Genomic DNA, 16,337 nt, shown 5'->3' with positions numbered 1-16,337 from the left:
CTCCATGTATTATTCAATCCTTAGACTTTAGGGCTTAGATCTCATCCAGTCACAAGGATGAGATCCACAAATAGCATCAATTATTCATACTGAGGACAACCAGTTGCATCTCCAGTCCCAAGCTCCTGTCAACTCCAGATAAATGCCTACTTCACAGCTCCACGTGAATGTCTAATAAGCATTTTGAATTTAATATGCTATAAGCTGAACTTTTTCTTCGCTAAAACAACTTCTCAGTCCTAGCTCAATAGTAACTCTACCCTTCCAGTTGCTCAGGCCAAAACCCTTGGAGTCATCCTTTGCTCTTCCACAACTAATCCATCAGCAAATCCAGTCTTTTTCCTCTTCAAGAGGTCACTGTGACTACTTCAACTACTCTTATCCTAGCCCAAACCAAGATCATTTGCCTAAAATATTCCAATAGACTCGTTTCCCTGTCTCTAACCCCTGCCCCACTAAAGATGTACTTTTGCTCACAAGACCCATTTTAATCACTCCCCACCCCACCCCTTCCACATACAAATAATTGAGAAATTTACAAGTTTTGCTAATTATACCAAAAGCTAGGACTGCCACCACCAGGTAAATGCTCAGAGCAGGTTTTAGTGCTAGCCTTCTTTCTCAAAATCAATTTTCTGTAGTTTTACTTTCACTGCCCAGCTCACTGTAGCCAGTCAACTACTCAAAAGACAATTTGTCTCAGGTTATATGCTGGATGCTCCTATATATAGTGGGCACTTCATGGAACAAAAGATGTTAAGTATAAAAATAAAACTGGGATTTACCAGAGTCCAGCAAGAATACTTTTATATAACTGAAGGAAAATAAGACACATATTTTGAAGACGAATCCACTGAAGATAATTTTTAAAAGATTTCTATGAACAATTGGCTATTACATTCACATGAAAAACATTCATAACTGAAGTTTTAAATTTTTTATTTTATATACAAAGAGTTAGTATTGTTTCTGAGGAAGGTAGATATGCGTGATGACCCATTCAAGAAGTTCACACTTAGTCCAACTGCAAAAAAAAAAAAGGCAGATAGGAAATGAATTAATGCATAACACTTTAAATACCCATTTCATTTCAGGAAAAAAAATGGCTCATTATAGAATGAGGTTTAAACTGGAAATCTGACCACCCCAACTAGTTATGGCTATCTAAAGAACTTAAATATTTACTGAACACCTACTACAAACTGCTCCAAAAATCTCAACAATTATATTTTAGACAGTGAGTTTTAATACTGGTATACCCACTTCTACCATCAAAGACATTTCCCGCTAGAAAAACACTACTACATAAAATGTCTACCAAAAGCTCAGGATGGTCATTAAGTAGGCAGCAAATTCTACCACTATTCTAAGGAGCCGTTCATAAATTAACTCACTTAATCTTAACCTCTGAAAAATGGGACACAAAATTACCGGGTTTGGGGCCATTCTCTGATCTACTACCTCCAACTAAGTTATCTGAACTTCCACAAAGTAATACTAAACATACTCTTAAGTATTTGGTCAAAGCCAAAAGTTTAAGATACTTTGTTCCTGTCACAGAAATCTCACATTAAACAACTTATATCCACTGTAACACGAAAACATAAGGACACCTAATTTTAAAAAATACGTTCTACTCGATATTTTTGAGCTCTAATTATGAATAAAAAGGTAGTGACTGTTCTTTTGTATCTCAAAGGGCCAATAAGGAATTAGTTTTCACTTCTAGCATTTAAGCGATTTTTAGGAGCCAAGAAAGCTTCATATATACATTAATTTCTACAACAACCCTGACATTTATTTTTCACAGGCAAATACTTAGCTTTGAGTGACTTGACCAAAGTCACACGACTAGGATTCAGATCTCTGAATCCTAAAAAGGTCTACCTGGCCCCAAACCTCAAGCTCATTCCACTGCACGGCCCTATCCAACATTTCAGGACAGCGGACAACATATGTATTCTGCTAAAATTAGCTAAATACGATTAGACATTTAGTATTTAATTGTTCCTGAAAAGTAATTTTATGCAACATTATACATAGCACCTAAAACTGTCAGAAGTGGGTAAAAAGGAATGAGAAAGTCTACTTTTAAGGCCTTCACCTCCACCTCCATTCTATTAACGTGACTGCCAAAACTCTCTCAACAGTGTCATACGCTACCAAGGAAGGGCCCTGCTAGCTACAAGCGGAAAGCGGCGTTGGTCAAATGCCCACACCACGAACTACCCGCTCGTCGGCCCCTCACGGACACAGGAGAGCACGGCGTCGACAGCCGTACCTTAATGAAGCCGATGTCTTTCGCGTACTGGCGGAAACACTGGCGGCACATATTGAGGCCGTATTTCCGGATCAGACCGTGCCGGTTTGAGCAGACGCGGCTGCAAGGAAAGAGATGACGTTACCCCAAGTCGCAGAAAGTAAAGTATTCGGCACTCGGGAGGCCACCACCCGCACTGCCTGCCGGTCTCCACGGACCCATCACAGGCCTGTAATGGCGGCAGACACAGCTACGATTCCGTCTCCCCACGCCGCGCCGCCCGCGGGCTCCTCCACAGTACATTTCAAGCAGCGTCGCGCCCCAGAGCAACCCTTCCCTGAAGCTACATTGTTTCTCACCAAGAACGAGAACCCTGGCCGAATTTTCTCGGATGGCTCCAGTAAAGCTGCTGGTGCCCCATGTTGCTTCCTTGGCTGCAACAAGGCAAAAGGAAAGACGGAACGCACGCAGGCGCTCTTCAAAATTTTCAGACAGCTTACCCAGAAGGCAGTGCTGACAAAGGACGCGTGCGCAGTGTGGCTACGCTGTTACGCTGGTGTGAAGAGGAAGCTTGGAAATAATCTAGGCGGGCACAGCTGATGACGTCACCACACCTCAGCCTCTAGTTTTCTCTTTCGCTGGTTTTCCCCGCCGGGCGCGGTGGCGCGTGCCTGTAGTCCCAGCTACTCGGGAGGCTGAGGCAGGAGGATCGCTTGAGTCCAGGAGTTCTGGGCTGTAGTGCGCTATGCCGATCGGGTGTCCGCACTAAGTTCGGCATCAATATGGTGACCTCCCGGGAGCGGGGGACCACCAGGTTGCCTAAGGAGGGGTGAACCGGCCCAGGTCGGAAACGGAGCAGGTCAAAACTCCCGTGCTGATCAGTAGTGGGATCGCGCCTGTGAATAGCCACTGCACTCCAGCCTGGGCAACATAGCGAGACCCCGTCTCTTTTGAACCCCCAGAAATGAGTTTTGAACCCTCTAGAAATAAATGATGTCACTATTATACCGTCTCTTCATCATCGTCTGAACCTTTTACATTGTTTTAATTAAAATTTTACACTTGGAAAAAGGATTTTTGCCTTAACTCAGTACTGACACCTACTGGGGTAAACTTATAAAATAACTTAAAATCAACTGTAATAACTAGGAGTCAACGGTAGGAGTTCCCGTTTTGTGAGACAAAATACATTTTCAAACTTTTTTAATTGGCACACTGCTCCTAGAAATACACCTACACCATTCCAGAAGAATGACACGACTTAGTGTGTTTAATTTAATATTTAAATGTAGTTAGTTAAGTTTAAAGTAAGAAGCAAGTAAATGCCCAATATATGTTGCTTTGACCAGATGATTTGGTAATAAAATAACTAGTGAAAACCAAATGCCATCTAATAATCTGAAAAATGTCCCTAAAATCCACATGGTTATTTATAATGTCTTTAGATAAACCTAAAATTGTACATGGCTCTGATATCAAAGCTTTAACTAGATCTATAAAATGTACCACAGGGTGCAATAATGCGGGAAACTTTACACAGGAACTCTTCTTTGTTGTTTTTTGTTTTTGATTGTTTTTGGTCGAAAACAAGATGATAAAGGAAGGAGTCAAGCCAGAGATTTAAAAACCAGATATGACTTGATCCTGCCCTCAAAACAAATAGAGTGAGGAAAATAGGATTATCTCAGAGCCCTTCTTTCCAGTTTCAACTTTTTTGTTTTCACTTTCAACTTTTACAACTCAATGATATGTATACAACTAAGTTAGTAGGACAATTGCATTAGATGATACATGTTGCTCATAGAACACAAAAGGAGCAAAGAAGAAAGAGATTCATTCCAGCCTGAGGTTCATTTGAGGGGCCTTTGAAGTAGACCTTAAGTGAAGAGTGGGGTTTTTACCGGCGGCACTTGATGGAAGAGAATGCATAGTGAGAGGAGGAGTTTGAGCCCAAGAATGGAGTTGGAAAAAGCTTGGAGAGGATGAACAATCTTGTGTAACTAGAGAGGAGGATGCACAAAAGACCTAGTGATAGATGACTGAAAGGGTATTTTAACTTAAAGCCTGATTGTGAAGGGTCCAATGTCAAGCTTCTACAGTTTGCCTGGAATTTATATCAGTCATAGATGTGTAGTTTCCAAAATCCATGTGCCTCTCCAAAGCTAATCAAACATTTCCCACCTATAGCCTTCTCAGACCTTTCCCAATTGGTCTCCGTAATTTTTAGAAGATTACAATGGTTCTGAGATCAATTCCATAAATATTTTCAATACTCTGATATATAATCCTCTGGGCCAAAAGAAGTGAACTCATTTAAAAGTGGGGGGAAGAAAAGACAAACAAGAAGCAATTAGTTACACTTGAACAGTAACAATCTCTTAAACTATCTTGATATTCAAGTAGTTCTTAATGTTTTTTCTGGTCTTGAAAGTTATTCTTCTTGATGGAGATATTACAAAACTGGAGTTGAGAAGCTGTACTTCCTGCTCAGTCTTAAGATAATGTAGCACCGTCTATCTCCACCGATGGTATTATCAATTTCTTTTTCAATAAAAAAGCTGAGCATACAGTTTTGGGCTTCCCTGGTGGCGCAGTGGTTGAGAGTCCGCCTGCCGATGCAGGGGACACGTGTTTGTGCCCCGGTCCGGGAAGATCCCACATGCCGCGGAGCGGCTGGGCCCGTGAGCCATGGCCGCTGAGCCTGTGCGTCCGGAGCCTGTGCTCCGCAACGGGAGAGGCCACAACAGTGAGAGGACCGCGAAAAAAAAAAAAAAAAAAAAGCTGAGCATACAGTTTTAAAAGTCCATTTTAACCCAATGTTTGTAAAGAGCTTTTAGCTTAATCCTATATTCTTCTTACAGATTCCTATTACTCTTCTGTATTTGGCTTTTAAATTCTTCTTTTAAAACATATTTCCCCCTAATATAATACATACTGAGTTCTCTTTCTTTCTTTCTTTTCCTTCTTTCTGTCTTTCTTTCTTTTTTTCCTTTCTTAAATACAATAAAATACAAAGGAGAAGAAATGTGCTATAATCTCCTAGCCCAGATAACCCCTATTAATATTTTCTTTTGGAAAAAAATAAAAGTAATACTTATAAGACTGACACATTCTAATGGGACAGAGTATAGATATTATTTTTGAATTTAAGCACATTGGAATGACTGCATGTTAAGACACCATTATTCAGATATCTCCTATTTTCTTCCTTAAGTTATTCTCACAATTATTTGTGATTCTACATCCATAATTTGTCATTTAAAGACATACATCTCCCTTGAGCTATCTTCAATTTCAGAACTTATACATATATATTCATTTCAACAGATGTTGATATTTTAATTAATTGTATACTCTAAAGCAAAACACAGATACATAAAGTATATTTTTTAACTGTTTATTTTATATTGGAGTACAGTTGATTAACGATGTTGTTATACATACAGAATTTTATTTATTTATTTATTTTTTTAGCAGTACACGGGCCTCTCACTGTTGTGGCCTCTCCCGTTGTGGGAAACAGGATCTGGACGCACAGGCTCAGCGGCTATAGCTCACAGGCTCAGCCGCTTCGCGGCATGTGGGATCTTCGCGGACCGGGGCACGAACCCGCGTCCCTTGCATCGGCAGGTGGACTCTCAACCACTGCGCCACCAGTGAAACCCGTAAAGTGTATTTTTAAAAGTAAGTTTTTATCCAACCCAGACCCCTATTTCTCCAGTCTCCCTGTCCAAACACACATGTTATCAGGATCTTTAAAGAAATAAGTGTAGCTATCTATCTACCTATCTACTCATCCACTCACAGAAGTATATGTGCATATCTATGCATGTATACATACATATGTATAAATGTGTCCATATACATATGTTTGTATTTATATATATTTACTACATTTATTTTCATTTATACAAACAGAATCATACCATACCCAATGGTATGATTCTGTTTGTACAGATAGATCATACAAATAGATCATAAAGCATCTTAGAAGAGTATAAATGCTATGGAGAAATATATAGCAAAAATAGGGAATGAAGTGAAATTGGAACATCTTTGAACATTCCTTTGCATACTTAAATTATATCTATATCTACATAGTATATCTATATTATAAAGTATGTCTGTAAAATAAAATTCTGGAAATGGGACTGTGAGGCAAAAGAATATGAACTTTTAAATTTTTGATAGAGATTACCAATATGCCATCTATAGAAATCATAACAATTCAACCAAATACCCATAGAAAATATCTGTTTTTCCACACTCCCCCAACAGTGTGAATTAGCAAACTTTTTTATATTTGTCCTTCTGATAGCCTAAAAATGGCAAGTGTTGTTTCAATTTGAATTTCGATGCTGCAGAACATGTTTTGCTATGTTTATAAGCCAGCCATGTATCTTTATCTGAGAACTTCTCCTTCCAGTCTACAACCCGCTTTGCTAATGTGCTGCTGGGCTGTAGTTTGTATATTTGTAAATATTTACATGGAAGAAAATTAGCCCTTTGACTTTTCATGTTGGTTGCAAAGTTATTCTAGTCACTACAACACCAGATTCTTATTTATTTCTATGTTTATGTTCCAGGTATTCTTCCATGCAAAAAGTTTTAAAGTTTATGTATGAAAATTTATCAAATTGTTAGGTCACTACTTTTAGGTTTTGTGTCAAAATTCTAAACACATTCTACTGTGTTTTCTTGTTGTACTGTTACATTTTTGGTTTTCATTTTAAATCTTGAATCCACCTAAAATTTATATCACCATCCCCCAGGAGTAAGGGAGAAATCCAGTTTCCCTCTCTCCCAAATGGCTAGCTACTCACTCTAACTCAAGAAATATTAACCAAATGCATAATCATCGGTAAGCTTACTCTATTCTGGTACAATGTAGGCTCTCATAAACATTTGTTGAATGAATATTTAGATAGTCATTTACTCATTCATTCTTTCTACAAATATGCATTGAGTACCTACTATATGTGAACACTATGCTAGATATTGCATGTAACAGTAGTGACTCAGAACCTGTCCAGGAAGCTTGTAGTCTAGCAGTAAATACAGGCATTAAATAAGTAATCATATAGCAATTATTTTGGACAAGATAACCTAAGATTCCTCTTGCTGTGAACACCCAAACTTGTTAGAAGAAATATGGTATGTTTTAAAATGCAGAGTTGGCGGCTGAGAGGCGGGGTGGGGGCAAGAGTGGCTTCTTTGCTTCATTGTGCCCTAGCGACACCCGGACACCGCGCGGGCCGCCGGCACCATGAAGATCTGGACGTCGGAGCACGTCTTTGACCACCCATGGGGAACTGTTACAACAGCTGCAATGCAGAAATACCCAAACCCTATGAATCCGAGTGTGTTTGGAGTCGATGCATTGGACAGACACATAGATCCCTCTGGAAAACTGCACAGCCATAGACTTCTCAGCACAGAGTGGGGACGGCCTTCATTGTGAAATCTCTTATTGTTACAGCAAGAACCAAAACATATATGCAAGAACATTCTGTAGTGGATCCCGTAGAGAAAACAAAGGAAATTAAATCTACTAATATTTCATCTACAAATATGGTTTCAGTAGATGAGAGACATATACAAACCACTGTCTCAAGACCCAGAAAAAACTGTTTTGACTCAAGAAGCCATAATTACCATGAAAGAAGTCAGTCTCAGCAGTTAACCTCGAAGGACTGATGGCAAGTACGATACCGTCAAATGCTAATAAAGGCCGAGAAGCAAATGGAGTGGGTAATACATAAATTAAATGCTGAAATTGAGGGATTGACGGCTTCGGCAAGAGGGAGCATAAGGACACCAACAGCGGCAGCAGCATTTGTGAAGAAATCATAATGAAAGTTGATAAACAACACCCAGTTCCCCAGGTCTCTACAAGCTGACAGTATATTTATTTGTTATTTTAAAAAAATACAGATCTTCCCTGGTGGCGCAGTGGTTGAGAATCCGCCTGCCAATGCAGAAGACACGGGTTCGAGCCCTAGTCCGGGAAGATTCCACATGCCACAGAACAACTAAGCCTGGGCGCCACATACTACTTGATCCTGTGCCCTAGGGCCCGCGAGCCACAGCTACTGAGCCCACGCGCCACAACTACTGAAGCCTGTGCGCCTAGAGCCTGGTGCTCTGCAACAAGAGAAGCCACCGCAATGAGAAGCTGGTCAATACAACTAGAGAAAGCTCGCGCACAGCAACGAAGACCCAACGCAACCAAAAATAAATAAATAAAATAAATTAATTTTTAAAAATAAATAAATAAAAATACAACTATATTTTCGGTAGAATTTTGTTTTTTGATAAGCTGAAGAAAGACTATTTGACTTGATCAAAGCCAAGAGCTGCAGTGTTTCTAAATAAAAGGGATCGGCTGAAATTAGTGTTGTCTGAAATGACTGCCTGATTTTGAGGATTCCAGTATTTATGTAACAATTTAACAATTTTTGAAAAGCACTTGAAAATTGATATTGGCTGATTAAACCTCCTTAAGGTAGAATTTTAAAGCTTTTCATGCATTGGAACTCTACCTAGTTTTGGACCAACCCCAGAACCAAGCAGAGCCACCTCTTACATACCCACGACTACCCTGCTGCAATAAACTTGTAGAACTTGCATGAGGGAACTCACTTTTAAAGGAGAAACTGTATAGTTTTAAAAAGACATTGATTGTATAAAATAATTTGCTCTGCTATAAACCACCATTAAAAATCACAATGTTTTAATTTGGTACTTAACATTTTTGGAGTAAAAACTATCACAAAAGTAATAAATGACGCCAACAAAAATATACTTTATTGTGTTAAAGAGTACTGTATTGGTTTGCCAAAGTTTTGTAACTTAGTAAAGGTATTACCTTCCTTGGATTTGTACTTTATGACTTAGTATGCTGTATCGTGGGCTGGTCATGTTAACTGAAAAAGTCATTGCCAGAATTTTGCAGCACTCTAAACTTAAACAGAAGAACAGCTGTTCACATCTTTTAGCATTTCACATTTGCCTAACTTATAAATTGCCATGTGTCAAAATCATGGTTCTGTAATTGCTAAAGCATGATATGCCAGGTTATTTGAATCTAATTACTTTTTGAAGTTAATTACGACCACAAAACATCTTTTTTTACATGAAGAGCTGTACATCATTTGAAATTACTCAAATGATGTCTTGCTCTGATGCATAAATTCCAGGGACTTAATGTTTTTAATAATACCGTGTCCCTGCAGGGGATGGGGGCCGTGGAGAAGAAAAAAGAATAATAGGGTGAAAAAAATCATTGACCTAAACTAACCAGTAGGTGAATTGCTTTGCAGCTTTTATTTATGGAAACCCTTGCTTTGGATGCCAGAGGGCAGCTGCAATGTGAAATCTAATCCAGTAAATGTATTTTGTTTTGTATTTTGTAGCAGGCAATTAATTATCCACCACTAAATAAATAAGAATATCTTTGATACTGGGAATTGTTGCATACAGAGTATTTTTGTTAAAAGGTGATGAGCTCTTGCCTTTATTTCACAGTACTTAAAGTGATAAACTTCTAGTCAGGTTTCCTATAAAAGAAACCAGTTAATATATGTACATAAACCACAAAAATAGTATAACAAACTATTTGAAAATTATTGTTTTTCGACTTAAAATATTGTTTAGCTTGAGACTTCTTAGGACGTTTGTAAAAGCAAGTTAAAGCCAATAAGATTTTTGATTTTTTTTGTAACCGGAGATGGTTTTTACAATTAAAATAACATTTCAACTAAACAAAACATTGCTAAATATTGATATTTAATAAGTTGCCTTGTATAATTTCTGAAAATTATACTTGTTCTGAAAAGTGTAAGAATACCCTAATGATAAAGATTTCTAAACAAAATTTTATCCTGTTTGATTTTTTTACTCTGATCTAATGACAAAATTCTATAAATTTTCATTTTCCAATGTAGTTACTTTTAGTGAAGTAGCTAGTAGTTAATGGCTTTTACCTGTTAAAATATAAATAACATAGCAAGCATCTGAGAGGACTAAACTGGAATAAAGTGTTCATGGGTTAGAATTAGACTCGGACTATGGAGTATATTATCCTATTTAATATTAAAGATGGATCTTATATGAATTAAGAAAAACTTTCCTGTTAATAAAAGCTTCCTTTTAACTAAAAATAAATAAATAAAATGCAGAGTTGAGCTCCAGGGAATCCCAAAGATCAGGAACGAAGAGGGAACTGAAAACCATAGAGACTCCTCTGGGGAGATTTGTCCATCTAGGTAATAGGACCTGGATTCTGAGGGGAAAAGAGACAAGGCTTTGGGTAACTGTATTTAATTAAATTGTGGAGTGGAAATCCATGAAGATTTTTGGGAAGAATTAAGCACAACATATGAGACTTAAGTTCCAGTACTATTTGTTCGAACAATGACTATCTATGAGGTCACAGGCAAATCCCTTTACTCTTTTCAGCTTCCATTCCCCTCTTATAAAATGAGAGAACTGAATTAGAATACCTGTAAATTATGTTTCAGCTCAACATTTTAGGATTCTGTGATGAGAGACACCTTTGAAAATTTAATTTGGCAACAGTGTGAATGGTGGATTATTGTATTAGCCTCGTAACTGGTATTGCTGCCTCTAGGCTTGCTTTAACTGCAAATTAATCCCTTCACTGACCACAGTAGCCTTTCTTAAACAGGTCTAAATTTTATCCCCTGCTTGAACATTTTCAATCGTGTTCCAGAATTTTCAGGATAATGTTAAAAAGCCTTAGTTTAACAAAAAAAAATTGTTTTCATCATCTGGCTGCTTTATACTCATCTAACGTTCTCATCTAACATTTCTCCCATTATAGTATAATTATTGGTTTATTTGTCTCTTCTAAACAATGTAAACTCATCTTTGCCTTTTTTTTTTTTGAACAAGAAGTTTATTTAAACCACAAGGCTCTTGACTTGAAGGGAAAATTGTCCAGGATTCATTTCTTTTAGAGTAATTTAAAGACATTGCCCTACTTGTAACAGCTACATACAAAAAAGTTATAAAATTGTCCTTGGTTTTACAATGATAAATGAAAAGCATTAAAATTCTCCCATCGAACAAGGTATGCAAGGATTTTTATGTTGTTCTTTTTTTGTTAAACAGTGAGAGCAAAATAACTTACTGAAATATAAAGGCAAGAACTGAATGAGCATGCCACTAATGGAGAAAAGGGGGTATTTTCATAGAACCAGTATTTTTCCCCAACCCATCTCCATTAGATGTCGGTCAAAACATACCATTGGCGGGCTTCGCGGGCTTCCCTGGTGGCGCAATGGTTGAGAGTCCGCCTGCCGATGCAGGGGACACGGGTTCATGCCCCAGTCCGGGAAGATCCCACATGCCGTGGAGCGGCTGGGCCCGTGAGCCATGGCCGCTGAGCCTGCGCTCCGCAACAGGAGAGGCCACAACAGTGAGAAGCCCGCGTACCGCAGAAAGAAAACAAAAACAAAACATACCATTGGCCATTTACTTAAAAAAAAAAAAGCACTATGCTTGTGCACGTACACCAGTTACTTTATTTACAATAAAGGAAGGGGGAAGGGGAAAATGAAAGAATAGAGAAAACTATACTGTGGTAGTCAGGATGTGGTGGAACCAAATTGCGGTTTTCTAATTGAGAATGTCTTCTTGGTCTGGAGGAACAGAATTCTGGAGTAAAGTTTCCCTTTTTAGTAGACACCTCCTGTCTGCTGCTGGAACACACCAATTGTATCTTCAGCCTCCATTTCCAACTGTGCAGGTGTGTCTGTTTCATTGATTGGCTGCCCATCAAATTGGAATCTGATCTGCCTCATTGACATACCCTGTCGTTCACAATAGGCTTTCAATAGTTTACTAAGTGGTGTATGACTCTTAATCTTAAACTGCACCACAGAACAGTCCTGCCCCGCCACCTTCAAATTAATATGATCATTGTTCTCAGTCTTGACTCCTTCCTTGGGCTTTTCATCAGCCATGGTGAGCGCCAGATTCTCCTCAGCTGCCGCTTCACTAAAGAGGTGTCAGGTCCGCATCAAAAGAGCACACAAGCAGCACCAGGAGTGACAGAAGAAGGAGGCGGCAGCGGTGGAGGAGGGAGAGCACCTTTGCCTTTTAAACATCTAGCACAGGTGCTGGCATACAGCAAGAACACCATAAATATTAAATGAATGAATAAGTGTACTGAAGTAAGAAGACGTGGTGGGTTTAGAAATAATTCTGACAATTGGCAGATGCCTTAAAGGTATGTGAGAATGTTTATTCCTTACCAACAATGAGTATAAATGTTTGTTTTAACAGTATAAATTTTTGTTTTAAATATTTGTTTAACTTATAGATCTTTGCAGATCTATAAGTAAATATGTTATCTCATTTTAATATACTATTCTCTGATTAATAATAAAGTATTTTTCTCTTTTTTAAAAAAAAGAAATAATTCTGGAGGGAAGTAATGCAGTTCTGAACTGACATGGCAATACTAAGAAGGGGCAGTTGGGTATTAATTAGGAAATCATAGTGGAAACACAACCTATAAAACATGATCAAAGAGTGTCAACAGGGAAAAGGGAAACCACACTCCATCTCAGATGGGACTTGAACCCACGATCCCTGACTTTAGGAGGGACCTCGAACCCACTGTCTTAATTGAAACCACTCACCTAGTATAGGACTTACTGAAGCTCAGGTTCTTTTGTCTCTTTGCAGAAAAGGCAAAGTGGCAGGTGAAGAGTGAGTTTATTAGCATACATAGGTCGCTTGTGAGAGATACAAACAGGCAGGCAAGGCAGCCCCAAGAACAAAGAGGGCTATATTTTTATAATCAAACAAAACCTGGGGAGGGGAGAAGACCACCTTCTTCCTCACTTTTTGGTAGATGTCAAGGTGATAGGGACAGAGTAAAGGAACAAAGTAGGTAATTAAATAGTTAATCCCACTAAGGGATTGTAAGTAGATAAAAAAGTATCAGAGACCCCTGTAAGTTAATGATTACTCAAGAAAGCAGGTTTGCTTAACCACAAAACCAAGCAGTCTTGCTTAGCAATAAAACCATGCAACAGGAGCATGAGACATGCCCCAAAACAATAAAACAATGGTGGTATGAGACCCACATCCTGTCCAGTGAGCTCAGTAAGTTATTGATTCCTAGGACATGCTCCTCTGGGCACATTAAAAACAAAAATATATGGGCTTCCCTGATGGCGCAGTGGCTGGGAGTCTGCCTGTGGGTGCAGGGGACGCGGGTTCGTGCCCCGGTCCGGGAAGATTCCACATGCCGCGGAGCAGCTGGGCCCGTGAGCCATGGCCGCTGAGCCTGCGCGTCCGGAGCATGTGCTCCGCAACGGGAGACGCCACAACAGCGAGAGGCCCACGTACCACAAAAAAAATAATAAAGAAAGAAAGAAAGGGTGACGTTATATTGAAACCTGAAATGATTTAACCATTTTTAGCATATGTTACTGCCTTTTTGCTTATTTCCATTGTGCCATGACAGTCCTGGCTTGACCATGTAGGGACAAGAAAAGTCCCCCAGCCGACATGGAGGAGGAACTGATGATGAAAGTGTGACCTCTACTCAGGAATGAGGAAGATGGTGGTCTTCCCCAAGCCCAACTCTTCCTTTGATTATAAAACCATAGCCCGCTAAGTTCTCAGGGTGCAGCACTCTCTCTCCCTCCTGCTTATAAGCCTCACAAGCATCCTATTCTAATAAATCACTTATCTATCACTTTGCCCCTCTCTGAATTCTTTCTTCCATGAGACAGAAAGAACTGGAGCTCCTCGGAGCCCCCTAGAGGTTTCAAAGGCTTACATCGTAAGTTCCTCCTTTGACCCTATATGGTCTAATTGGGATGGTCATGGAACTATTTAAGTCAAATATATATTAGCAAAACGGTGGTAATGTATACTAAAATATGGTCATTCATCTCAGGTTTTGGTATAATGTCCCCTTTCACCTAGTTTCTTTCCCCTTTCACCTATATTCCTGTCTTGGCTACATGCAGAAATGCAACCCTTTAAGGACCACTAACTCCCTGACTTTATGTTACAAGATTCAGACTCCATATCTATCGTCTTGTGTTTTAACTATCAGGGTTTGTGGCTTGAGTGTGCCTGGCACTTGGATGCATCTGGTCTTCCTTCAAGTTAAGAGTAGATTGTTGCTAGATAACTGGATTCTTTTCTTGAGTGGTCATTAGCTTACAATAGTCTCCCAAACTCCGTTAAAATTTCCTTTCTGTCTTTAATCCCCTGGTGAGATTTCTAACCTAACTAATTATCCTACTCTAACCCTATCAAAAGCAGCACTATAAAAGTCTAATTCTTAGGTGTATATTTGTTAACTATATAGCTTTATTTAGTTTTTTTTTTAATTTAATTTATTTATTTATGTCTGCATTGGGTCTTTGTCGCTGTGCGCGGGCTTTCTCCAGTTGCGGCGAGCCGGGGCTACTCTTCGTTGCGGTGCGCAGGCTTCTCATTATGGTGGCTTCTCTTGTTGCAGAGCATGGGCTCTAGGTGTGCGGGCTTCAGTAGTTGTGGAGTGCAAGCTCTAGAGCACAGGTTCAGTATTTGTGGCACACGGGCTCAGCAGCTCCTCGGCATGTGAGATCTTCCCTGACCAGGGTTCGAACCCCGTGTCCCCTGCATGGTCAGGCGGATTCTAAACCACTGCACCACCAGGGAAGCCCCAGCTTTATTTAGTCTAGATGAAATTTACCATTAAAAAAACCAGCTCCAAGATCTGGTCCCAACGTGCTAGGGCAGACAAGTCTACACTGTCCATAGATTGTGACCTCTCTCTTTAAGAACATGATGACATTTGATTTTACTAGCTTGAACCCAGCTGAGCTACAAACCTGAGTAAAGTTTACTGTGGGCACAAATTCAGGAAGTCAGAGATATTCAATTATCTGTTGAATGCCTGGTATGCACAGAAACCTGGAGAAACAAAATAAATGAAAAGTAATTTTAGGGAATTCCCTGGAGATCCAGTGGTTAGGACTCAGGTGCTCTCACTGCCAGGGGCAGGGGTTTGATCCCTGGTCGGGGAACTCCCACAAGCCATGCAGCATGGCCAAAAAATAAATAAAATAAAATTACAACAGTTTGTCCAACATTTAAAATGTTCCCAGCTCCCAACTTTTTCTACAGGTTCGGAGGTATATTTTAACATACTTGTTTACACAGGTGTTTTATTTTTTCATCTATGTTATTACCCACTCGAACAAAAAATAGGTAATTCCTATAAAGTCCAATTTCTTTGAAAATTCTAGGGTGTCGTTTTAGTTTAATCCTTTTTCTCTCTAGCCATAAGATTAACTGTTGGTAAATGCTGAGTAGTGCTTTCATGCTCTACAAGCAAGAACACTAAATAGGAAAAAAAGTAATTTTTTATTACCTTATCACCACTTTTCATGAACCAACTTTGTTTTTCAGAAGATAATCAACGGATAACCCTCTAGGTTCAAACTGTTGTACACAGAGACGCTCATTCAAGAATAAATCATTATATTGTCACGGTTGAAAAGTAGTTTTGGACGCCATTTCACACTTGCGAAAGTACATCTTAGACAAAATGGAATATTTAATACAAATCTGGGACCAGCGAGAGGCGAGCGCGCAAAATTTAAGTGGGCGAGACTACTACGACCCTAAGTGTGAGCGCCTCCCTCGCCCCACCCAGGGCCTGGCCCTTCTTTAATAAATGGAATAAGGAGTCCGAAGGGTATGCATCTGGGGTCTGGACGGTCTTTCCAAGCCTTAGATGCCAGCCACTCCATCCAACCCACTAGCGGTTGCAAAGTGGGAATTTGTTCAACAGGAATGGCCAAGTCAAATACTGTCATATCAAGTTCCCTTCTGACGTAGCAGGTGTAGCCTCCGGCGCACCAAAAACAAAACAAAACACCAGCCCATCAGCGCCGGGAAATGTCGCGCCCCAACTGGCACTAGGCAACTCGCAAAGGGCCGAAAGTTTGTAGGCAAAAAGGCTTCCCCGGTAACAGAGGAGCTGATGCCTTTCCTTAGGAAACTCAAGGACCCCACGTGTGCGTGCAGCGCATTA

At 39.6% G+C, this 16,337-nt stretch overlaps 2 protein-coding genes and 1 pseudogene across 3 annotated transcripts; 1 reads left to right on the top strand and 2 right to left on the bottom strand.

Annotated features, from left to right (window-relative positions):
• Window positions 1-922: 922 nt before the first annotated feature.
• Window positions 923-2,776, bottom strand: RPS29 (ribosomal protein S29). Its single transcript, XM_079913235.1, has 3 exons — window positions 2,620-2,776; window positions 2,282-2,381; window positions 923-1,024 (listed from the first exon to the last, which is right to left on the bottom strand). The coding sequence occupies exons 1-3, from the start codon at window positions 2,679-2,681 to the stop codon at window positions 1,016-1,018; spliced, it is 171 nt and encodes a 56-aa protein (XP_079769361.1). The 5' UTR covers window positions 2,682-2,776; the 3' UTR covers window positions 923-1,015.
• Window positions 2,777-7,526: 4,750 nt separating this feature from the next.
• LOC307182323 (PRELI domain containing protein 3B-like) lies at window positions 7,527-8,113 on the top strand (annotated as a pseudogene). Its single transcript has one exon. The product of its transcript is annotated as a PRELI domain containing protein 3B-like (transcript).
• A 3,648-nt stretch (window positions 8,114-11,761) lies between these two features.
• LOC307182647 (small ubiquitin-related modifier 2-like) lies at window positions 11,762-12,429 on the bottom strand. The gene has a single exon (XM_079914078.1). The coding sequence runs from the start codon at window positions 12,247-12,249 to the stop codon at window positions 11,962-11,964; it is 288 nt and encodes a 95-aa protein (XP_079770204.1). The 5' UTR covers window positions 12,250-12,429; the 3' UTR covers window positions 11,762-11,961.
• Between the last annotated feature and the right edge of the window lie 3,908 nt (window positions 12,430-16,337).

This window comes from Stenella coeruleoalba, assembly GCF_951394435.1.
Source record: "Stenella coeruleoalba genome assembly, chromosome: 2".
In the NCBI taxonomy this organism is placed as follows: Eukaryota; Metazoa; Chordata; class Mammalia; order Artiodactyla; family Delphinidae; genus Stenella; species Stenella coeruleoalba.
The sequence above is the reverse complement of the archived record's forward strand: the minus strand, read 5'-3'. Positions and strand labels throughout refer to the sequence as shown.